General features: G+C 37.9%; 1 protein-coding gene across 20 annotated transcripts in view; it reads left to right on the forward strand.

The window, feature by feature from the left end:
* The first annotated feature begins 812 nt into the window (after positions 1-812).
* CAPRIN2 (caprin family member 2) overlaps positions 813-25,039 on the forward strand; it is a 42,223-nt gene continuing 17,996 nt past the window's right edge. For 11 of the 20 annotated variants that reach the window (XM_030830441.2, XM_060305689.1, XM_060305691.1 and 8 more), the window contains exons 1-9: positions 1,057-1,187; positions 2,304-2,569; positions 4,553-4,615; positions 11,858-11,944; positions 16,876-17,114; positions 18,379-18,461; positions 20,498-20,665; positions 21,682-21,725; positions 22,628-23,305. In XM_030830441.2, the coding sequence (XP_030686301.1) occupies positions 2,318-2,569; positions 4,553-4,615; positions 11,858-11,944; positions 16,876-17,114; positions 18,379-18,461; positions 20,498-20,665; positions 21,682-21,725; positions 22,628-23,305 (1,614 nt within the window). In that variant the 5' untranslated portion in view covers positions 1,057-1,187; positions 2,304-2,317. The other 9 variants (XM_060305693.1, XM_060305694.1, XM_030830447.2 and 6 more) reach the window with 8 other exon arrangements.

The following is a 25,039-nucleotide window of genomic DNA, read 5'->3' on the forward strand; positions in this document are numbered from 1 at the left end:
AATACTGTATCAAGAAATGTTAAAAAACATGATAATTTTTGTGTAGGTTTCCCCAACACTTTTTAAACTGGACTTTGGTTTCCTTGATTATACTTCTGATTTTTCTCTGTTCTTCTCTTGCTAGTCTAAATAACTTTTATCAGAGCCCCAAGGACAGGACCTAAAACAATTCTATTTGGTGTAATAGCTGGACACATGGTAGGTATTCCTGTTTTTCTTTTCTTTTTTTCCCCTCTTATTCTTTTGGTATGAGAAACACCATAACTTCCTTCAGAAACACTGATGTATTTCCAGCCTTTTCTCTTAATTTGATGCAACCTTACCAAGATTTTTATCAGCTTTTTCTCTGAGTGACAACGAATTAATCTGTTTCAAAGCAACAAATGACACAGCCTAAATAAAATCTTGTTACTGAAGGTTGCGGAGTCACCCACTCCGTTTTTATGGCAACGCTGGTTTGGAGCATTTTGCTCATACATGCTGTCCTTTCTGAGGAAACTGATTTTTTCCCCGTCCTACTGTGAAGGATGGAATCTGGGGGTCAAAGGCATCCCTGCATTTCAACAGTGCCCACCTCAACCACCAGAGGCTCAAGCTCGGTTTAACTGGCAATTCCACAAAGGGCTCGCTGCGCTTTTCGAGTGATCGAAATCACCTGTTCAAGGTCGCACATCCAATTGTTACTGGATGCAATCATCAAGGTCGGGTAGGGCTGCCGGGTCTGCGGCCCGCCAGCTCCCGGCGGCGACTCAGCAGGCCCACCTGGTGCCCCGCAATCTGCGCAATCGCTGGGAGAACGCGCCCTCTCGCGACCGACTTCGCGCCGCAGCTGGGCCTGGCGCAAACGCCCCCCGGGCGGAGGCCGGCGGCTGCAGGACCTGGGAACCGGAAGGAGGAGGCGGCGGCGGCCCGAGGCTGGGAGAGCGGTTGGGGGCGGGGCGCGCCCATATAAGCCCCGTGCGGGGTTGAGGGCGGGCCTAGGTGAGAGCGGCTAAGTCGGCGGAGCGTCAGGCGCCGCAGACCCGGCCAGCGAGGCCTGGGACGGGAGAGGGAGGAGACTGGAGGAGGAGACGCGAGTGCGGGGTGGCGCTGGTCCACCTCCGCAGCTCTCCTGGCTCCCGCCGGCTTTCGAAGGCGGGCCCGTGCTGCGGCAGTGGCGGCGGCAGCGGCCTCGGCGGCCTGCGGAGGTGAAGCCTGGCTGCCGCGGCCTGGGTCGGCGGCGCGGGGTCAGGTGGCCGGCCCGCGTGGGTGGGCAGGGTTGGGCGGCCGCCGCCGTGAGTGCAGGGGCGGCTTGGCATCCTCGGGGCGGGGCCCTGGAGGGCAGGTGGCCCGTGCGTCTTACTGCAGGTCGGTCTCCTAGAGGCACCTGCAGAAGTGGCCCCGGCCGTGTGCTTCGGCGTCCGGAGGACTGTGGGGAGGGCGGGGGTCGCTGCCTTCGGGGTGCCGAGGGCCCGTCGCGTAGAAGCGCCTCTCGCCCGGGCCCTGCAGGGGCTTGGGATCCGCGCCGGCTGCCTGGGGCCTGTTGTGCCCTTGCTTTGGGGATGCTCCTCAAGGGGAGTGGGGGGAATAGCGCTGATGCGCGGGGGTGGAGGGGGAGCTAGGGTCACGGTCGGGACGGTGTAAGACTCGCCAGGATGAGCCCTTAAACCGGTTGGATGTGAGTGGTTAGTCTAAACAAAACTGAACACCAACTCGGGGCGGTCTCAGCTTCACAGAGTACCTCGCTCTAAATGTCCAGTAGTGACGGACTTGCCTTATAGGCCCCAGAGCAATCAAAGGGAAGTTAGCATTCTTGTTCAAGAAGTTTCTCTTCACTTAGTGAATGAGAGCTCTAAAAGAATTGTGTGTGCTCGGGATTTTCTTTTAAAAGTCGTTGTTAGTGATTGGGGTCGGGGCTGCTGGTGAGGGATAATGTAGAGAGTTTCGAATGGCTGCCTTGTCCCGATGGGGAAGGCTTATTTTTTGTGTGTCATCACTTGACCATAGAAATTATTCAATATGTGGATTGCCCTCAGCTCTGAAGCCACTGCTTGTTTAGCGGCTCTTCCTCCCTGTGTGGGAAATTGAATTTCTGGAAACGTCCCCCATATTGTAGATTTTTGCCTACGTAAAGGCGCCAGTGCGTGGCACTAATTGCCTTCAAGGTAGTGAAATGGAAGTGTGGTATTTAAAGCATCATTAGGTTTTGAGCTCACTTCTGTGGAAGAGAATTTTGAGGGCGTGGGTCTAGACTTTTCAGGGAATTTAAAGCCTCTAGTCGTAATTGACTTTTATACTTTTTGTTTTTTTCTTCCCTCTTTCAGACTCATCTGTTTCAATGGTGCAACTCTCTTCATCTCCATTTGGTTACCAGTCACCTTCAGGCCATTCGGAGGAGGGAAAGGAGGGGAATATGAAGTCAGCCAAGCCCCAAGTGAACCACAGTCAGCATGGGGAAAGCCAGCGGGCCATGAGCCCCTTGCAGCCTGTTCTCGGTTCTGCTGCCTCTCCTTCCCAAGCATATGAGACATATATTGATAATGGACTCATATGCCTTAAACACAAAATCAGAAACATCGAGAAAAAGAAGGTAACTTTTTTTTTTTCCTCCCAGCCCTGTATATGCACCATCTTAAATAAGGGTTAAGGAACTGGCATTTTTGCTTTCTATCAGGGCTCATAGGTATTCTTCCTAAAGATTTTTTTCCTAAAGATTTAAGTAACCTTGAGATTTAGCTGGCTAAAATGTACAAGTGGGCTAAATATTGGCTATATTAAACACTTACTGTTTGATTTGTCAGAATAATTGAATAAAAATATTCTTCATGGTAAAATTATTATGCATGCTACTGTTGAAATACTTGAAGAGCTGGCTACTTTACGTCAGATTAATTCTTTGAGTGTAGTATTAATGTTTTTTTCCATAAATGAGTAATAGTCTGAATTTTTTAGCTTGTTTTCCTTGTGACTTTCTGCAGCAGTTGATATTGCAGTATAGCTGCTGCAGTCTTTGGAAGCTTTAATGATGGTAGAGCCAGAAAATGTTTTAGCACTAATTTTTGTGTTGCTAGGTTATCGTTTAAGATTGGTAGGTGAAAGCATTGTAGAGAGCCTTGTGAAGTTACTCAGGGTTATAATCAGCCTAACGTTACAGTAAATGCTGATGTAAAGATCCAAATCATTCTTCATTTCCTGAGTCATGTAGCCTGTGAAACAGTACTGCACGTAGCTTTGTTGTGTCATGATTCTCATTTGCTTGGGATAGTAAGGTGAGTTAATAACTATCTGGACCTAGGAACTCTTAAATATTTTTATGCCAAGACCTAGTTAAACCCTAGGAAAGTTGCTTTTAATGGAGGAGGGTGAAGAGATTTTTAAGAGTCTGGTTGACTCTTTTTTCCTCCCCCTTCTCCCCTCCCTTGGCGCCCCCCCCCCACCAACACACACACTAGGAAGGTAGTGAAGAAGAGCCAGTTACTAGTAGCTTCTCTGTAGCCCTAGCTCTCACCAGTTGTCTTTTGAATGCATGCAGTTGATCACAAGTGTGATAAGGTGAGTGTGCCTGGGTCAGCACAAATCCCCTGCCACTGTGGGAAATTAGTCAAAGCAGGATCTATTGATAGAGACTCATTAATGTCTTACCCCAGGTGGAGGAACTACATATATATGTATAATTATGCTCTTCAGTTTAACTATAGTGCCTCTTTAATTGTGAATACCAATCTGGTCAGTACTTATACATTTGTTTCAAGCTTCTGGAAGAGCATTTTAAAGCTATCCAGCCAATATGGAAGGAGCCTAAACATTGCTTTTAGAATACCATAAAGGGTCATGTCATTATTATGTGGACAATAAATGCAATTAATTTGTCATCTATTTACTTAAATATCAAATTTTATATGAAAAATAGCTGCAAGTTGAGGCTACTATAATTCTAGAAAAGAAGTATTTTACATTTCTGTACTTCCATTAGGAAGTTTCCTATGGAACAAATGCCTACATAATTCAACAGGTAACAGTTTCAGTATGAGGTTAGAGTAGGACTTCTCAGTCTCAACACTATTGACATTTTGGGCTGGATAATTCTTGGTTGTGGGGGGGCTGTCCTTTGCACTGTAGGATGTTCAGCAGCATCCCTGGCCTCTACCCACAAGACGCCAGTAGCACCTTCTTCCTCCCTCCCATCCCCCAAGTTGTGATAACCAAAAATGTCTCCAGACATTGTCGTATAACCTTGGGGGACAAAATTGCCCCTGATTGAGCACCACTGGGTTAGGAGCATATGATTGATTAAATCCCTGTGTGTCACGTAGTCTAATTATAGAGGCCATTAAGAGAAAAAGGTTTTATTACTGCTTAACTTTTGTAATTCCAGACTAATGTTGATTGTGTGTAATATTTTTTTCCCTGACTGGAACTCACCTACAATTTCTGCTTGCCTCGTAGTAAAATGTTATTCTTACAGATTGATAGCTAACTTCAAGAACTTTGTTTTCATAAGGTACAGTCTGGTATTTAGTTTGTTTCAGAATTTTATATCAGGTTGTAGTAGATACAAGTTTCTCTTTTGTAGCTCAAACTGGAAGATTACAAGGATCGCCTGAAAAATGGAGAGCAACTTAATCCAGACCAGTTGGTAAGTGGTTTATGATCCTTTGGCCAGACCTACTGATTTTCTTTTCTTAGTAAAACTCTAGATGAATTTGGGGGAGACCAAAGATTTGATAGGCTAAAAAAGAAGAGTGAGAATCCACTGGATTTTTCAAAGACTTTGTCTTCACCTATTAGATCTCATAGTTTTGACTTTACTTCTTTTGCACTAGTAGATGGTGTACGGATGGGTGTGTGTGTTGTCAAATAAGAGGGAAAATGTAGACTATCGCTAAGAGTTAACGTATGGATTTAAATTAACCTTTCACTAGAGTGGACTAAAGGAGAAGAGCAGGGAATCATCTAGCTTTCTATTTTTCTAAACCTAACATCTCTCTGCTCTGAAATATAAAAGAATATTTACTACAGCTTACCTTGGTTTTCTCTAGTTGCTTCCCTCTAATTCCTTTGATGGTTTCTCCCTGCTTTTCTATCCTGAATTGCCATGTTCCTTCGCAGGAGGCATGTTTATCTGATAGATAGATGTTGGGCCTTTTTTTTTTTTAAAATCTTACTATAACTATTTACTATTTACCACATTTAAAAATACTGTTTACCTCCCCATGATATACCTGGTAATTGCAAATTTTATCTAATGTGGTGAAGGAGAGTTTTTGCTATATGGAAAATTTAAAAGATACTTTATTGATGTTTGCCATTTTGACCTGATCACATCTCCTGGCTAAGATGGGGACAAAATTAATCTAAAACTTATTAGATCTAGCTTGTAGATCTATTGTCTTTTATCTTTTTTAACTAAAATTTTTGGTTGTGAATCATAGGTCCTGGTATTCAAGGGCTTTTCCCTTGCCATATTGGCTGTTCTTCACTGACCTCGAATTTTTGTGATGTAGTAAATTACAGTTTTGCTGAGGCACAGATTTGAATTGTCTGAGCTCCGAGAATGATGGGCTTAGATAGCTGGTGAAAGGACTTAGCTGGACATTTCAGCGTTTCAACATGGCTTTGTTTTTAAGTAGTCATGGTATATTCGATAACTTTTAAAGTGATGAAACTTCCCTTTGTGTAAATACCCTTGGAGGAAATGTTCTGTTACAGTAGTGTTTTTGACTTTGGGGAAACATAGGGGATGGGAGTGGGGAGGTTGGTGGTTCTCATGATAGCTCTGTAAGAAATGTCGAGGATATGCTATATTTCAGAGCTCCAGCCAGGTAAACTTTAATCTCAGCATTTCATTACTGCCTTCACAACTACATGTTGCTTCTATAGTATGAATTTAGATTTCTTGAGTAATATCCTGACAAATGCCAAATTTATATTGCGAATAGATGAGTCCTCTCAACTCTAGATTCTTATGTCCAGTTGTCTTTGACATCTTTGACTTCATTTTGCTTCCCAGAACCTGTTCCTCCTTTAACCTTCACTATGTCAGTTAATGGCTTGATGAATTAGAGGGATGGAGTTGCCCAAAACCTTGGAGAATTTCTCGTTTTTCTCTTCATACCTCATATCTAGCCCATCAGCAAGTCTGGTCAATTCTGCCTTCAAAATAAATCCAGAAACAGACCATTTCTCATAAATTCTGCTTCTGCCTTCCTGTTCCACACCACATCACCTTTCATCTGCATTACTGTAACAGCTTCCTCACAGGTTTTTCTATTTCTGCTCTCTCTCCAAGTCTATTCTTAACATAGTAGCCTCAGTAATTCTTTTCAAATACAAGTCAGATGGTCATTCCTCTGCTCAAAAGTCCCTCCCTATTGGTTCCCATCATGGTGGCAAAATGTCCTATAAGGGCCTACGGAATGTGCTCCCCACTTCCTTTTACATCTTTATTGCATTTCCTGCACTTCTCTCTCTTGCTGGCTTCATCCCAGCAACACTGGCCTTCTTGCTGGTCCTCAAACATCCCAGCCACACTTCTACTTCAGGGCTTTTGCATGTGCTGTTCTTACTGCCTGGGATGCTTTTTTCCCAGATGTCTAAATGGCTCCATTCCCAATCTCCTTCAGCTTTTTATTTGAAGGTCATCTTAGTAATGCATGTCCTGACAATACCATACCTCCATTCCCCCATTCACACTCTTTTGCTCCTTTCCTTGCTTTAATTTTCTTAATAAAAGTGCTTCTCTGACAAACTGTAAAGTTTTATCTCTCCTTCTCTTACACTGTAAGTTCCATTAAAGTAGACATTTTGTCTGTCACTGTTGTTTTCCTAGTACTTAGAATGGTTTATAGTATATGGTAGGCATTTAAATATGTATTACATATAGATTTACTAAATATAAAGTGATTGAATGTTAGGTTTTTAGGTGTGATTAAGTATATAGTTAGTGGTACTTTTGAGAAATAACATCTCATACAAGGAATATATACTTAAGGTAGAAATTTAGAAAATGCAGATGAGTCAGAAGAAAAAAAATCTATAATCTGACCCCTCAGAGAACTGTTGTCAGTAGTATAGTACTTAATTTAAAAGCTCTAAGTTTAGTTTTTAAAGTTGCAAGTAATTCACATAGTTTAGAAATCAGGAAATATTAAAAAAGATAGTTTTTCTTTCACCCTGTCCTTCCTCTGTTCATTTCTCATCTTACAAAATAATGATTCTAATAGGTTACTTTGTATTTGTCCATAGTTTCTTGAAGCCTGTATACAGTTTAGCTTAATATAGATACTTCTGGGGCCTTTATTTTTGCTTCTTTTTTTCTTAGTGTACTTTATTTTTTGGGCAGCTTTAGAAATTGAGCCGACAGTAGAGAGAATTCCTGTATACCCCTTGACCCCACCACACACGCACAGCCTTCTCAGCTGTCACCATTCCATACCAGAGTAGTACATTTGTTACAATTGAACCTACATTGAACCTACATTGACACATCATCATCAAAGTCCATAGCTTACATTAGGGTTCAACTCATTCTGTGGGTTTTGACAAATACGTAATGGCATGTATCCACTGTTATAGTAACATACAGAATAGTTTCACTGCTCTAAACATCTGTGCTCTGCCTGTTCATTCTTTATTAATGTGGTGTCAGTGTTTCCATAATACTTTAAAGTTTGGTTGAAATGCTCTCAAACTGTCAGCCTGGTTCTTTTTTGGGTGGGAGTGCTTTGAAAATATTCTGCATTTTTCTTTGAAAATTGATCTGTTTAGATTTTTATTGTTTTTGGAGTCAACTTTTTAAAACTTTTCCTTGAAAATCACTAATATTTCATCCAGTTTTAAAAAATTATTTGCAAAGATTGGGACAAAGTAATTATTTATAAAAGCCTATTTCTGTATTACTTTATTTCTAACTTTGTGTGGTTGTATTTCCTCGTTTACTCAATTAAGTTAGTGAGTAGCTTAAAAAAATTCTTTTTTAAAGCCAGCTTTTAGTTTTTCTCTCCTACGCCTTTTATCTTTTTGCTTTCCTTTGGTTTATTTGCTTCATTTTCTATCTTTAAGCTGAGTGGTTAATTTGTCCTCCCCGCCCCCCCACCAACCTATATGTATTTAAAGCTGTGACTATTACTTCAAGCACTGCTTTGGCTGATACTATAGATTTGATTTGATACTGTTTTCAGTATTGTTGGCTAGAAATTTTGTAATTCAGTTTGTATTTCTTCTTCAACCCAACAGTTATTTGTAATACTGTAAATAAAGCTTTCTATGATCTGCGTGATTATATGTGCCTAGCTAATATAACCTCTTTTGGTAGTAACTCTTAAGTAACCTGTTGAGACTAAGCTATAGACTTCTGAGATTTCACTATTGCTAACATAAACTTAGATTTCTCCTTTAAAATAGTAAGAAAAGTGTCTTAATGAAGTTTTTTAGAGTCCCATTTGTAACTTTAATGTCTATTTTGATTCAGGTCTGGATTTGAAACGGAAAACCGAGACTCAAGTGAGTGCTTGAGCAAAAGGCAAGGGTACTTGATGCTTTCAGCTGCTATACCTGTAGTCTAGGTCAGAGCTTTTGGGAGCTGGTACCAAGATAATGGCAGAGGGGTTTGAATAAAGTAGTTGGATTTGAGAGGTAAAATCAACATAGCTTGGTACTGTGTAGGAATAGAGAGAAGAACCAAGAGTGGTTTCCAGGTTTCTGGCTTGACCAGTTGGGTGGATGGCAAAACCATTTATTGGGCTTGGAAACACCGGGAGAGAAGAATGTTTTGGGAGGATGGGATAAAGAGCTCAATTTTGGACCATTGATTTTAATGTGCCTGTGAAACATTAAAGGGTGAGATATCTAGTAAGTATTTATGAGAAGGTCTGGAGCATAGAGAAGTTTAGTCTACAGATCTATCACCTGTATGGCTGCTAATTGAAGCCATGAGAAAAGATGAGACTATCACGGGTGAGAGTATAGAAAGCAGAAAAGAAGCGTAAGACAGAATGCTAAAGAAATCTGACATTTCATGTTTGGATAATAATATTGATAGTGGCTAAAAATATTGATAGTGAACTTACTTTCGGGCCAGGCATCATTCTCAGTGATTTATAAACGTGAAATCATTTAAATTGCACATCTCTGTGATGTAGGTCCTATTATCTTTATAAGTGCTTAAAAACTGAGGTGAGAATAGTTAATGGAAAAATTGCCGGTAAATAAAAAGCTGGAGAAATGGGAAGTTAGTGTTACAAAAAAACAAGGGATCTTAGTAGAGCAGGAGGATGCCTTTATGTTGAAGTCTTCTGAGAAGTTAACCAAAATGAGAGCTATACAAGATGCATAGGTTTAAAGGATGGGACTGACATCGCTGACTTTAGCCAGGACAGTTCTGGTGGAATGGTGGAAACAATTCAGGTTGATAAGGGCTGAGGAGGAAATGGAAACTGTGTAGGCATTTTTGATATATGTCTGAGACTGGAAGGATGTGGTTGCCAGAAAGGCACTTTTTATTTTTCTTATTTAGGTTGGGGGAGACTTGAACTTGTTAAATGCTGGTTTCAGCATCAACAGAGAGGGAGAGGCTCAAGACATTAAAGAGAGAATCAGAGTAAGATCTCCCATGAAGGCAGAATTGAATAGGATCCAGGGCACAGGTGGAAGGACATCTCCTCCAGTATATAAAGAAAGAGAGAAAGAAAGGATGGATCCACATTTGATGATGGGAAGTCGAGGTAGTTCCCATTTGATTTTGCTTTTCTTGAGTCAAAGTTAATACCATTTGGGAGTAGATATGAAGCGGTATTCCTTTTTAGTTTTACATCCCTTTGAGGACTGTATGATATGGTTATGTTATCTGTGCATTCTTGGTTCTGTATTTGGAAGGCCTCTCTACCTGTTTTATTAAGAAATATGTAGTCCAAACAAAGTATTGCACGTAAATTACAATGCATAATAAAGCAAGTGTCAGAACCCACTGCTCAACCCAAATAGTATATTACCAACAACACTGAAGCTCCTTTGCAGAACTCTCTTTCCTGTAACCTGACCTTGAACTTTTCCCCCTCATTCCCTTCCTTTTGTTTTAACAGGACTAATTTGTTGTCCTTAAATCTGTTAGGGTTGCTTTTTTGAAACTTATGATAAATGTTATACTGTATATTCTTCAGTTTATCATTTTTATTCATTATGTTTAGGATTTTTATATTGATGCAAGTAGCTATATTTCATCTGTTTTTCTCTACTTAGTAGTCTGTAAATAGATGGATGTTTGAGTTGTTTATTTTTTGGCATTCTACTTTGATTGGTCTTATATGTGTTACTGAGGTACAGGTGTAAGATTTCTTCAGGGTGTATACCTATCATTGGGTTGTAGGGTATACCCATAGTTAACTTCATAGTAAAAATGTTAAACTATTTTCCAAAATTATTGTACCAATTTATGCTAAGACAAGGAGTACACAGGAGTTCCTATTGTTCTGTACATTTATAAAGACATAGTACTATCAGATTATTTTAAAAACAGCTTTATTGAGGTATCATAAATATATTATAACATTAACCCATTGTAAACGTACAATTCAATAATTTATAGTAAATTTGTAGAGTTATGCAGCTATCACAACAATCGAGTTTTAGAACATTTCTATAACCCCTTCAAGTTCTCTTTTGTGCCCTTATTTGCTTTCTATCTCTATAAATTTGGCTTTTCTGGATATTTCATATAAAATAAAGTCTTGCATCCGGCTTTTTTGACTTACCATTATGTTTTTGAGGTTCATTCATGTTATAGCATGTATCAGTAATTCATTTATTTTCATTGCTAACTAGAATTCCTTTGTATGGTTATAACACATTTTGCTTATCCATTTACCAGTTGCTGAATATTCGGATTGTTTTTATTTTGGGCTATAATGAATAATGTACTATATAAATTTACTTACAGGTCTTTAAGTGGGCATATGTTTTAATTTCTTTTGGGTAGATACCCAGAAGTGGAATATTATATTATTTTAACCATGGAGGCTTTGTAATATGCCTTTGTCTGATTGGACAAGTTCCCCATCTTGTTCTGTTTCATAATGGCCCTTTGAGGTAAAGTCCCACCAAAAAAATAGAAAACTAATGAGAACGTGCTGTATAGCACAGGGAATTCTACTTCACTGTACAGTAGAAACTAACACAACATTGGAAAACAACTATACCCGAATTAAAAAACAAAACAAAACAACCTACCCCTTCTCTAATTATCAACTTCGTTCATCTGTGAAATCTCAAAGAAAATTTTCCTCTTTAAATTTACAGGGAATTCCCTGGAAGTCCAGTGGTTAGGACTCTGCACTTTCCCTGCTGAGGGCCCGGGTTCAATCCCTGGTTGGGGAACTATGATCCCACAAGCTGCACGGTGTGGCCAAAAAAAAAAATATATATATATATATATACAATATTTCTGTCACAATACTTAATTTGTCTGTTATAGGTAATTATTTACAAGTCTTTCCTACCATAGTATAAGTTTCTTGAGGTTGCTTTCATCTGTGTGATTCTCACTGTGCTATATGTGTAATATATTTGTGTAGTGAATGAATATTGACAGAGGAATCCTATTGGCTCAGTGCTCTTAAAACCCACAGGCCTCTCTGACCTTAGACTTTATAGATAGTCAGCTTTATTATTATTATGGTTCAGATTTCTAGCATAAACAATTGAATTTTTAAATTTAACTTTATGTAACTTCTATTAAATACTTTCTCCATACTTTTTTTGAGTATGTATAGTAAATGGCTAGTTCCTAAAGTCTTAAATCTCCTCTGCTGTTATTAAGGAACTTATTTTGAGATATTTGTACTTAGAAGTTCACAGAATTGATTTTTTTTATCCTGTTCGGTAGGAAGCAGTTGAGAAATATGAAGAAGTGCTACATAACTTAGAATTTGCCAAGGAGCTTCAGAAAACCTTTTCTGGACTGAGCCAAGATGTGAGTATGTTTTCTTTGCTTTTCCTAAAACGAACTTAACCACTGATCTTGAAGAAAATATCAAGTGTCTGATAATGGTGTTTGGTTATTGTTCATCTCATTCCTGCTGATATTTTATCGGGGGAGGTGGGGAGGAGTATAGTTTCTGAAGAACTAGTGTTTTCAGATTTCTAGAGTCTCAGCACAAATGTTATCTGAATATGAAGCATTGTGAATAAAGTGTTAGTTATCTAATGTGTATTATTTCACTGTGGAATTACGGAAATCATTGAGAAGGGGCATGAAAACTATTTTGACAGATAACATTTATTAAAGACGTTTTAGAATATAGGCTTGAAAATTTATATTACATAGGCTTGTAAGTTTAGCGTTACTGGTAGACTCTTCTTGAGAGCGTGGTAGTTATTACCAGGAAAATTTATGGTTCATCTTACATTTAAATAGCGTTAAGTCTGGTCCCACTGCTTGTTTCAATTGCTCTGTGTTGGCAACTCAAACTTTTCTCTTCCACAGATTTAATCAGTAATTAATAGTGAAGTCTTAAGCATTCATTAATGAAGTATTCTTCATTGTTTTAGAATCTTAGTGTTAGATGGCCCTTGAAAGATCATGTTCTACCAATTGAGGAAATAATTTGGTAAATTCATTTCTGAGATGGGGAGCATGCCTCATAAGATAGTCTTTTCTACTTTTGGGATATTTTCTTGTTTGGCGAATTAAAATTCTCTTCTCCATTCCTGTGGCATCAAAAAAGAACCAATAAAAAAATAAAAACCCCAAAACATCATTCTGAAGCTGAAGACAGCTACCATCTTAATCCTTGTAAAATATAGTTCTGAGTTGCTCTCTTCTGGATGTCTGACTTAATTAACTTTTGAAAGGTATTGTGAAACCTAAAATAGTGTAGTATAGAGACACTTCCTTCTGTTTTCTGGATAATTCTGTTAATGCAAGTCTAAGATGATATTAGCTTTGTTATCCATAGCACACTTTAACTCGTGTTTACTTATTCATCACTTAATTATAATACTTTCTGTTAGTTTCACAGTTGTTAAATACTTCTAGGCTGTTTTAGATACAATACTTCTAAGTCATTTTTTTTCTTGTGTGATTGATTCCCCGTCCCCCCACCCCCCATATGTTAAGTTTATTTAGTTTTGGTCCATTGTGCTAAAAAAAAGATCTTTTATATCTGCCTTCTGGTTGGAGGTTTGAAGTATATTTTTATAATACTTAAAAATTTCTGTTAACTCTCTTTTCTGAGTTACCCTGTCAAATTTTCATTTTCCACTCAGGTGTTTTTTTTTCAATGTATCATGTTCTTTTTATTTATTTATTTATTTATTTTTTACATCTTTAATTGGAGTATAATTGCTTTACAATGGTGTGTTAGTTTCTGCTTTATAACAAAGTGAATCAGCTATACATATACATATGTTCCCATATCTCTTCCCTCTTGCGTCTCCCTCCCTCCCACCCCTCCAGGCCGTCACAAAGCACCGAGCTGATCTCCCTGTGCTATGCAACTGCTTCCCACTAGCTATCTACCTTACGTTTGGTAGTGTATATATGTCGATGCCTCTCTCTCGCTTTGTCACAGCTTACCCTTCTCCCTCCCCATATCCTCAAGTCCATTCTCTAGTAGGTCTGTGTCTTTATTCCTGTCTTACTCTAGGTTCTTCATGACATTTTTTTTTCTTAAATTCCATATATATGTGTTAGCGTACGGTATTTGTCTTTCTCTTTCTGACTTACTTCACTCTGTATGACAGACTCTAGGTCTAGCCACCTCCTTACAAATAGCTCAATTTCGTTTCTTTTTATGGCTGAGTAATATTCCATCTTATATATGTGCCACATCTTCCTTATCCATTCATCCGATGATGGACACTTAGGTTGTTTCCATCTCTGGACTATTGTAAATAGAGCTGCAATGAACATTTTGGTACATGACTCTTTTTGAATTATGGTTTTCTCAGGGTATATGCCCAGTAGTGGGATTGCTGGGTCATATGGTAGTTCTATTTGTAGTTTTTTAAGGGACCTCCATACTGTTCTCCCCAGTGGCTGTATCAATTTACATTCCCACCAACAGTGCAAGAGGGTTCCCTTTTCTCCACACCCTCTCCAGCATTTATTGTTTCTAGATTTTTTGATGATGGCCATTCTGACTGGTGTGAGATGATATCTCATTGTAGCTTTGATTTGCATTTCTCTAATGATTAATGAAGTTGAACATTCTTTCATGTGTTTGTTGGCAGTCTGTATATCTTCTTTGGAGAAATGTCTATGTAGGTCTTCTGCCCATTTTTGGATTGGGTTGTTTGTTTTTTTGTTATTGAGCTGCATAAGCTGCTTGTAAATTTTGGAGATTAATCCTTTGTCAGTTGCTTCATTTGCAAATATTTAGATTTAAATCTTTTTTTAAACACCATCCATGTGCCAGGCACCTATGGAGGTTCACTTTTTTTTTAAAATTAATTAATTTATTTTTGGCTGTGTTGGGTCTTCATTGCTGTGCGTGGGCTTTCTGTAGTTGCGGTGAGTGGGGGGGGGCTACTCATTGTGCCTTCTCTTGTGGCAGAGCACGGGCTGTAGGTGCCTGGGCTTCAGTAGTTGTGGCGTGTGGGCTATAGAGCAGAGGTTCAGTAGTTGTGGCGCACGGGCTTAGTTGCTCTGTGGCATATGAGATCTTCCTGGACCAAGGTTGGTACCCATGTCCCCTGCATTGGCAGGCGGATTCTTAACCACTGCATCACCAGGGAAGTCCAAGGTTCACAATTTTTATAGCGAAGTACCTTCCAGCCTAGGAATTTGGGGGCTTTCTTTTTTAACTCTTTCGTCAGACCTCTTCTATGGTAGCCTGTTTTGCAGTTTGTGTAGCATTTTCTTCTTTCCCTTCAAACTAAAGTTGGAAGCCTTCAGCCCACCACATCTCTCTTTATCTTCATGATATGAGCTTTGTCCTTTGGGGATTTATCATTCTAAGTCATGGTTCAGAAAATAAATTTTATGGTTTGGTGCTATTGGTTGACAGCAGTTTACTTCATATCTTCTTTCTAAATCAGTTTTCAACTGAAAGAAGAGAAGTCACCTGATTTCTTAGTTTCCACATAAATAAGAATAGGCTGCTGTCAGTGGTTTTCATGACATCTGATTATGACGTAGGAGACAGCATGTTTCTTACTTGATACCTGATAGAATCGATAAATATTTGAGGTTCTGTCATGTGTCAGACTCTGTGCTGGGTACTAGTGATGTACTGGTGAACAACAGAGGTATAGTCCCTGCCATCATGGAGCTGAAGCGTAAGGGGGATGCAGCTAAAGAAAAAGATAAGCATTTCATATAATAGATACTTTGATAGGGGAAGTTCAGGATGACCTGAGCCCATAAAAACACCTAATCCAACCCTGGGAGGTGGCCAAAGAGAGATCTGAGGTAATCATGTGATATAGTCCTGAAGATGTCCTCAGCACCAACTGCCTTTTCTTATACCATCATGAATCTGTGTCCAAGGGAATCCCACTGTCTTGGAGAGCTAGAATTGCCACCTCTATCGTCTTTCCTCCTCTCAAGCAGAAGCTGAGTTTGGTAAGTGTTATTGGTGTAAGTCCATATTAAGGTCTTGGAAAAAGCTTTTCTGAGCCTTTGCCGTCCTGAAGAAAATACCCTTGCCCACGTAACCCCCAACCAGTCCATTTCTCACTCTTAAAATTTTATCTTCAGCCATTGTCTCTTGTCCCTGGTAGTAGCACAAGTCATATTTATTAAGTTGCTTTCATACCCTGTAGAGAGGAATTAATAATGCCATAATGAATCTTTTTCCTGAGGTTTTTTTTTTTTAAGGCCCCATCTTGATTAGGATTTATGAATGTCTCTTTTGTAGAGTTTTAAATGTTGATGCTGAATCAAAGTACTTTAACTCATCTATAGGAAAAATATAAAAGTTTTTTTTTTTGTTATCTTAATTTTCATACCTTGGAAAATATCCAGTACGTTGGAAACATTACAAACAGAAAAACACCTATGGGGAGAAAAGACCTTTTGGGTTTCTCAGTGGAAATAGATGGTACTTTCTGTTATTGGTGTTTTATAAATGAGAAGCCACTTTTGGAACCCACATATTATATCAGACTTTAAGGTATTACAGTTGTAAGCTTTAGAGTAGACTCGGAGCTGCTCAGTACACACACACACACACACACACACACGCACGCACGCACGCACGCGTGCGCACGCACGCACACACACACACACACACACACACACACACGCATTTGAGGGAAAACTTACATTCCACTAATTTTCCATGTGTGTTTCCATGACAAACTATTATGAAAACTCTCTCAGTTTTGCTTAAAAAAACCCCTGTTTGCTGTGGCTGTTTTTTTGGCATTACATTTGTAAGACATTTTATTTCTGTTTGGTTTTCAGTTCCTTATGCTTTAAGCAGTCTTCTTTGGTTGGTTGAAAATCAACCATTTTAAATACTCTTCCCCTGGAACATAAGATTTAAAAAAAACCCCAAACTAAACTGAAGCATTTTCTTAAAATACTTAGCCTAAAAAGGCTTGGTATACATAATATGGAAAAGTAAAACCTTATGATTAATATAGACATTAACGATAGGTACTTTGCTTCTCATCATGGTGATAGTAGAGGTACTAGGTTCAGCCTGGGGTTGGGAGTCACATATTGGACTTCTTTAGCTTTGGTTAGCTGAGACAAACCAGCTAAGTATTCGGTGACTTCTTTAGCTCAAAAAGCAAGCAGGCGGTTAAATGACCTTGTCAGTTTCACAGTCAGTGTTATATATTTGAGATTTATCATCTAATCTCAACTCTTTGGGATTGGACTTTTGTAGACGAATGGATTGCTAGTATGGGTTGTGGAGAGTTGTCAGTCTTAATTAGCGTTTGTTTTAACAGCTGCTTAAAGCGCAGAAGAAAGCCCAGAGAAGGGAGCACATGCTAAAACTTGAGGCTGAGAAGAAAAAGCTTCGCACTATACTTCAAGTTCAGTATGTATTACAGAACTTGATGCAGGAACATGTACAGAAAGACTTCAAAGGGGGCTTGAATGGTGCAGTGTATTTGCCTTTAAAAGAACTTGACTACCTCATTAAATTTTCAAAATTGACCTGTCCTGAAAGAAATGAAAGTCTGAGGTAAGTTAATGAAAATATTTTCCTGAAACAGGACACATAACACTTTAGTCTAGCTTTTCAGCATGTATATATGTATATGTATGTGTGTATGTGTATATATATATATATTCAGCTTTGGAAACGTTGGCCGGCCCAGACTCTCACGAGGTTGATAGCCTGTCTACTAAGAAAGTGAATTTGAATGATCTCATTAACCTGCTTCTTTATTGTAACACTGATTTTTAAAATGTCTGATCAGGTTTTAACCTTGTATAGGTATTAACCATAATACTAATTATGTATATTCTTAAAAATTTTTTGTAATTATATCAGGCTGTTGTGTTACCTGAGAGTCTTTGCCTCCTTACTACTGCTGTACTTAAGTGGAGGTGAATAAAATTTAACTTGATTAGTATCACTAAACTGTCAAAGTAAGAATTATTGAGTGTTCTTCTCAGGCTGTGAGTAAATACTGAGAAACAAATCTGATAATTTAAAATATAAAACCAGCAAATTGAGGCAACCCAATTTTTTTCTCCTACAGTATCTATTTACTGTTTTTGCTTAGATGGAGTAAATCAGCTAATGAGCAGAAGCTGTATGCTTTTGGTTTGTTAGATACAGGTTGTTTCAATGCTGTGTCTGTTAGCCATGCAAAAGCAGTTAGATTTCAACTGCTTTAGAAATTAGCCCTATCAGTGCAGGAAGAAACCTGATAAAACTCTTAATTACTTATATATAGCCATATATATATATTTATTCCCATCCCAATAGTCTGTTCCATCATCATTACCTATTTGGATGCTTCCTTCTCTTGCTTCAGTTTGGTAGATCCAAGGAATGTGGCTTACTTTAATATGTGAAATGTAAGTGAAACAATTTGAAAAATGAGCTGCTCTCTTTAAAGACAAATGCAGCTCTTAATATTTCCATTCCACTGTTTTTTTTTTTTTTTTTTTTTTTATCTAGGGCATATACTTGATAATGAAGGATACCACACTGATTGCTTTAAACTCTTTTTGTTCTATTCCTTAATAGCTGTATTTGGTAAAATCTTTATTTTAGTTGTTTTAAGGAAAAATGCTGAACGTTTGAAATCCATAAATGGGTATTTAGTCATCTTTTATAAAATTTCAATTTTTCATTTCCAAAGAGTAAAAAAACACAAAATTAACATTGAATGTCTTAATTGTTGATGGGTTATATTGTATAAATTGTACTGCTCCATATATAAATATATGTGCCTCTAAAGCCACTTTGTTCTGCTGCTGCTTTTCCTTGTCAGTGTTGAAGACCAGATGGAGCAGTCATCCTTGTACTTTTGGGACCTTTTGGAAGGTAGTGAGAAAGCAGTGGTAGGAACGACATGTGAGTTTTCTCTACTCTGGACTTATGCAGTAAATACTAAACTTTACATCTAGGAGTTTAGTATGATATTGAGGGCCGAAACTGTGTCAGTCCATCAGAACTTACATGTCTGACAATACTAGATTCATCGGCAGAATGATATCTTTGTTTAGTTCTGTTAAAAGCAGCTGTTGTATAATTGTACTCGCTAAAATGGAGCCTAGGGAGAGTTTTGAGGTGACGAGTCACTGTCATTTGGGAACAAGAGCTAGGGACTAGTGCTTGAGCATTTTGGGGTTCAGTTCTCTATTGTGTGTGGTAGTACCTGTTCTATTTACAAATCTTAAATCCACATATTGTTAATATCAAGGCTTATCTATCAGACCTGCTTAAGAAAATAAGAATGATTTGGCTACATAGTCTATTGAAATATTGTTGTCTATTGGTCTGGAAATGATCTGGGGAGAAAGAGTCCTTTTGGCTTCCTAGATAGGCTTTGGCCAAATGACCAAGTACAAATGTTTGGACATGAAGTACACAGTTTTGTGTACTAGTTTAGGATAATGAAAACTCATTGGAAGCTGGTAAACATTTTTATTACTAGTGATTGCTTCCTTTTTAAAAATATTTAAGTATGAATAACTATCTCAATTTCTAAGTCCTTTAAAGTTTAAACCACAGAAATTTATTGCTTGGCTGGAATGCAAAATGATACAAAAACTTTGGAAACTAGTTTGTTAGTTTCTTATAAAATTAAGCATGCACTTACTATATAACCAAGCAGTTACACTTCTGGTACCGGAGAGAATTGAAAACATACATTCACATGAGTACTTGTACATGAATGTTCATACCAGCTTATCCTAATAGTCCCAAATTGAACACATCCCGGATGTACACCAACTGATAATTAATAAACAAAATGTGATATATTCATGCAATGGAATCTACTCAGCAATGAGAAAAGGAATGAATTATTGATACTGAAACAGCATGTATGAATCTCAAAATAATTATGCTGTGTGAAAGAAGCCAGACAAAAAATGAGAACATATTGTATGATTCCATTTATATGAAATTCTAGAAAAGACATAACTAGAACGATAGCAGGTCAGTGGTTGCCAGGGAGTAGAGGGAGGAGATTGATTATAAAAGGGGCATAAGGGAACTTTTTGAGTTGTTTAAAATGTTCTGTATCGTGGTTATGGTGGAAGTAACATGACTGTTAACATCTGTTAAAAATGTACACTTAAAATGTGAATTTTGTAAATTATACCTCGAATTTGATTTAAAAAAAAAAGGTCATCTGTGTGTCACAGTATTTCTGTGAAAGGAATAGTAGACCCAAATCAAGTATGAGAACTCTGCTTAATTTGGGAATTATGTTTTTAGTGGATATTAAAACTAAAATAGACTTTAGACCTATTTATGGTACAGTGACTTTAATAACATCATTTTAAGATTTTTCTTGATCATCAAATGGTGATGTGCTAGGAGTGAAATATAGCATAACTCAAGAGTAAAATCTTAATCATGGAATTTTATACTTTAAAAATTCTTTAGAGGTTGTCCAAAATAGGTTTTTCTAAAGTTTATGTTTGAGGAACTGTGTTGTTTATTTCTCTTAAAGCCTAATTACTTGGAGAAGGTAGAGTAATTGCTTCTTGTGATGTCTTGGGGGCAGATGGGAGGAATCACTTTTCTCCCAGCTCAGGGAATAGATGTGTGCTTTTATAACATACTAGATAAAGTCCTTGATTGGAGTCTCTGATTTTTAGCCATTTTTCAAATGGTGTAAATGGAGGCCCAGGGAAACTTAAGTGACTTGCTAAACTTTGGGATTCTGATTTTTAAAATTTATATTGATTCAGCATGACGTAACGATGGACTGCATATTTCCTTTTCATGGTACGACCAGTTCTTTGAATACCCTCAGTGTAGACTGTTATAATGACATACTACAACTAGGATAAAATTATATTACGATTTCTATTCCAAATAATTTTCCATGAACTATTAGGCTATGTGATAACGAAGTCTTAATCACTCTTTCTTAGACAAACACATGAAAGATCTACTATCTAAATTGTTGAACTCAGGCTATTTTGAAAGTATCCCAGTTCCAAAAAATGCTAAGGAAAAAGAGGTATCATTGGAGGAAGAAATGCTAATAAAATCAGAGAAGAAAAAACAATTATCGAAGACTGAATCTGTCAAAGAGTCAGGTTTGTTGTGATCTCTGAAATTGTTTATAGTGGTTGCATTTTTAACACTTAACCAAAATGAGTCAAATCATTGTAAAATGATTATTTTAATTTTATTTTCTACATGCATAGAAATCTTTACTTGCCCCAGGATAAGCCTAGGTTTAGGACACATCTCTAGGCTTTACTACCATGATTTGCAGAGTCAACCTTAATAGAAACATTAGGTTATACTTTGTTACAAGAGAGTACACTGTTAAAATGAGGCATTTATGGAATTTGAATTCTTTGTTAAACTATTAGGATCATTCCATTTAAAACCATTGTTTAAAATGTGAGTTATAGTACATTCCAATACTGTATAGAACAAGAATGTAAATAATCTAAGGTTAACATACTGATTTAGGAAAAAAATTGCCAAAATCAGTAAAAGAAATAATGTTTTTCAAAATTCCACTTTTCTTGGGGAAGAAATACTTTGAATAAATGGCATCTTGGCTATTTATTGTTGAGGCTGGAGTTATTTAAGAAATATCACTTCTAAGGAGGTAGTCCAAGCAGCCTTTTGGTAGCCACTAGCAAGATTCGAGTATTTCTCGTTTACCCCATGGCACCAGAGCTATAAATCCAACTTGAAAGAAGCTGTGTTTGTGGGTAAGAGGAGATAGTCCTATTTTCAGTCAGAAATCAGTTTTTAACTACAACGTGACTTCAGAAAAGTGTCTTATATAAGCAGAGCTACTAGCTTCAACTAGCCTCAGACCACATGCTTTTGACCAGCACCCAATAGTGAGAATTACTCCTGCCCTGAATGTACTTAATTGCACTATCCTTTTTCTGTTACTCTTCTGAAATTTGCCTTAATTTGTACTTAATTGCACTATCCTTTTTCTGTTACTATTCTGAAATTTGTTACTATTCTGAATATCCTTTTTCTGTTACTATTCTGAAATATGCCCGGAATGAATTACAGTGTAATCAGTCTAAAAACTTGTAGTTTACCTAGTACTTATTTAATATTCCTTTTATCTTCTCAGAGTCTCTTATGGAACTTGCACAGCCAGAGATACAACCACAAGAGGTAAGGTACCGAAAGGTAATTTTCAGTCAATTGTGTTTTTTGAGACTTTTGTATATTGTTGTGGTTAGGAGCTGAGGCTTTGGAGCTAGACTGCTTAAGCTTGAATCCTGGCTCTGCAGCTTATTAGCTTAATGACTTTGGGCAAGATATATAGCCCAGCTGTGTCTGTTATCCGCCTACATAAAATGGGGATAATAACAATGCCTGCCTCACATGGTTATTGTGAGGTTTGAAGGTTAAATCTGAATTACTTACAATTTGGCCTGGCACGCAGAACGGCTCAAGTGTTAGCTGGTGGTGATGGTGGTTTTGGTCCCTGTATTGGAATTTGAAGATGGGTGGGATTTTGCTCTTTCCAGAATTTACTCATATTGGTAATAGAAGAGGGCATTTGTTCTCTTTCTGAAGTGACATCGGAATTCATGGAAGCCGAAAAGAATGGAAGAAGCAAAATCACAGTATGATTGATATATAATGGGAATAAAGAAAAGGCTGGTAATTCAGGAAACATAAGGCTTCAGTGTAAAGAGTAGGACTTTGTGTAGTTGAACTACCCTCTGCCTTAACTTGAAGGGGGTCAGGGGGTCCTAAGCCTGGCAGAGGCAGAGTAACCTTGGTAAAAGAGCCTGAGTCAAGCAAATGTGGCACCACGGTGTGCACTGCTTACCAGTCTCAGGTGAATCAAATATAGGTTGCTACTTTTGAAGTATACTTTTGAAGTTTGTCTTTCTGTTAATTGAGGGGAAAGGAATGGACATAAAAGTAGAATACTCTTTTCAAGTAGGATAAGGTTAGAAGTTTCCTGTTAGCACAATGGCTCAGACCAGTGGACATAGGAGTTCAGTATTCCCTTCAAGGTCTTCTACAGACTGTGACTTGAGCACATTTTCCCTGTGGTTTAGTTTCTTAACAGACGCTACATGACGGAAGTAGATTATTCAAGTAAACAAGATGAAGAGCAATCTTGGGAAGCAGATTATGCTAGAAAACCAAATCTCCCCAAATGTTGGGATGTGCTTACCGAACCAGATGGTCAGGAGAAGAAACAGGAATCCTTCAAGTCCTGGGAGTCTTCCGTGAAGCACCAGGAGGTATCAAAGCCTGCAGTTTCCTTAGAACAGAGGAAACAAGAGATTCCAAAACTCAGGTCCACTCTGCAGGAAGAGCAGAAGAAGCAGGATGTCTCGAAAACCAAGGCAACTCCTAGCCAGTGGAAGCAAGAAGCTCTTAAATCCAAAGTGGGATACATTCAAGAGGAACAGAAGAAGCAGGAGACACCAAAGCCTTGGCCAGTTCAGCTGCAGAAAGAACAGGATCCAAAGAAGCAAACTCCAAAGTCTTGGACACCTTCTGTGCAGAGTGAACAGGACATCACCAAGTCATGGACCACTCCCACGTGTGAAGAACAGGATTCAAGACCGCCAGAGACTCCAAAATCCTGGGAAAACAATGTTGAGAGTCAAAAACACCCTTTAACAACACAATCACAGATTTCTCCAAAGTCCTGGGGGGTAGCTACAGCAAGCCTCATACCAAATGACCAGCTGCTGCCCAGGAAGTTTAATACAGAACCCAAAGATGTGAGTTGATTTGTATCAGTTTGTTCCTATCAATGTAGGCATAAATAGAGATTTGTGGTAGTGATAATTTAAAAGTTCTCTTTAGGAAAAGATCAGTAAAACCCATGTTTAATTAATGTATTAAGTATTTCACTTAGCTCTTTAAAGCATAATTTGTTTTCGCTAGAAAATTGGAAGCAGATTTAATCTGTCATTTGCGCCTAACCTGAAGTGAAATTTCCACAACTAGAAAATATTGTTTTAGTGCTCAAATTTTAATGACATGATATAACATCAAAATAGTGGATAGTTCAGAAAAAACCATAATGTTGAAGAAGTGAGAAACGTAAATGCATGTCAAAAGGCAGGAGACCTTTCTCTGACAAGTTACATTTTTCTGTATTCTCTTCCTTCTCTTTCATTTATAGTCACTCAAATTAGGCTGTCCTCTTTGAAGAAGGTACAGATGGTCAGGAGAAGAAACAGGAATCTTTCATGTCCTGTTTCAGAAGAAGCAGTAGTTGGGGAAGGATCTGAATTAGTTATCTATTTCTGTTTCAGAAGAATTTTCTGCAGATGAAAAGTATAGCCATTAAATATTCTGTAATTAGGTTTTGGAGTATGAGATTTAGTTCAAATATAAGGCCTCATTCTGCTAATGATAAATAACGCATGTCAGTAAGATAAGAAGCCTTATAATGAATAATCTTGGATACGATGCTAGTTAGTGTTGTCTTTTATTAAAGCATAAGTTATTTACCACTGTTTCATTGCAGACTTGTTGAAGACTTGTTACCACCTTGTTTGCTAAGAAATGTGAACTTGCTACCCTCCCAGTGTTCTCCATATACATCTAGTAGTGTTGCTGTACTTCCACACCATTTTAGCCAAACGCATGCCCGGAAATCTTTGGTCCTCTAACAGTTTGAAAAACATTTTGCTAAGGACCTACTTTATTGCACAGGGAACTATACTAAATATTTTGTAATAACCTATAAGGGAAAAGACTCTGAAAAAGAATACACACACACACCCATAAAACTGAATCACCGTGATGTGCACCTGAAATTAACATGATATTGTAAATCAACTATACTTTAATTAAAAAAGGTGGGGGGAGAAAAACATTTTGCTTAGGGAATTCAAAGCATTGCATTTTATAAGTTACCCCCGCCTCAATTCTACCTTATGGGAAGAGAATTTTAGAATTATTTGTCTCCTTTTATTTTCCTTTCTTCCTCTTTAAGTGGTAATATAATTTTAGCTTCTTCCTGACCCTGCAGAAGATTGATAGCCTTTTTCATAAACTAGATATCCTATGACAGTAATTGTAATATAGCAACTATTTTGAGAGATTTATATCTAAAAACCCAATTTAATACCTCAATAAAGCTGTTTAAAAAACCGCAATTAAAAATTCCACTAGGTATAGCAGTGCTGAACCTTTACCGTACCAGAATATTGATACCATGCTGTTTGCTGAATAGTATTTAAAATTAAGCGTGTTTAATTGGAAAGGTCAAAACTCATTTAATGTGCTTTATGGCACAGACATCATTATATTGAAGTTACAGGGTCTCTCAGTGACTGAGAGGACGCTTCTCTGTATAGTAGAGTATTTTCCTCTATCTGTATTGAAATCTCAGCTGTTTGGAACATGACCAAGTACTGTCAAGGGCAAAATAGAGTTCAAAGCCAAAAGACTAGGTAACATGAAATAAATCACTAAAGTTCATACTTTTCTCTTAAAAGAGC

Source organism: Globicephala melas, chromosome 10 (assembly GCF_963455315.2).
Source record: "Globicephala melas chromosome 10, mGloMel1.2, whole genome shotgun sequence".
NCBI classification, from domain to species: domain Eukaryota; kingdom Metazoa; phylum Chordata; class Mammalia; order Artiodactyla; family Delphinidae; genus Globicephala; species Globicephala melas.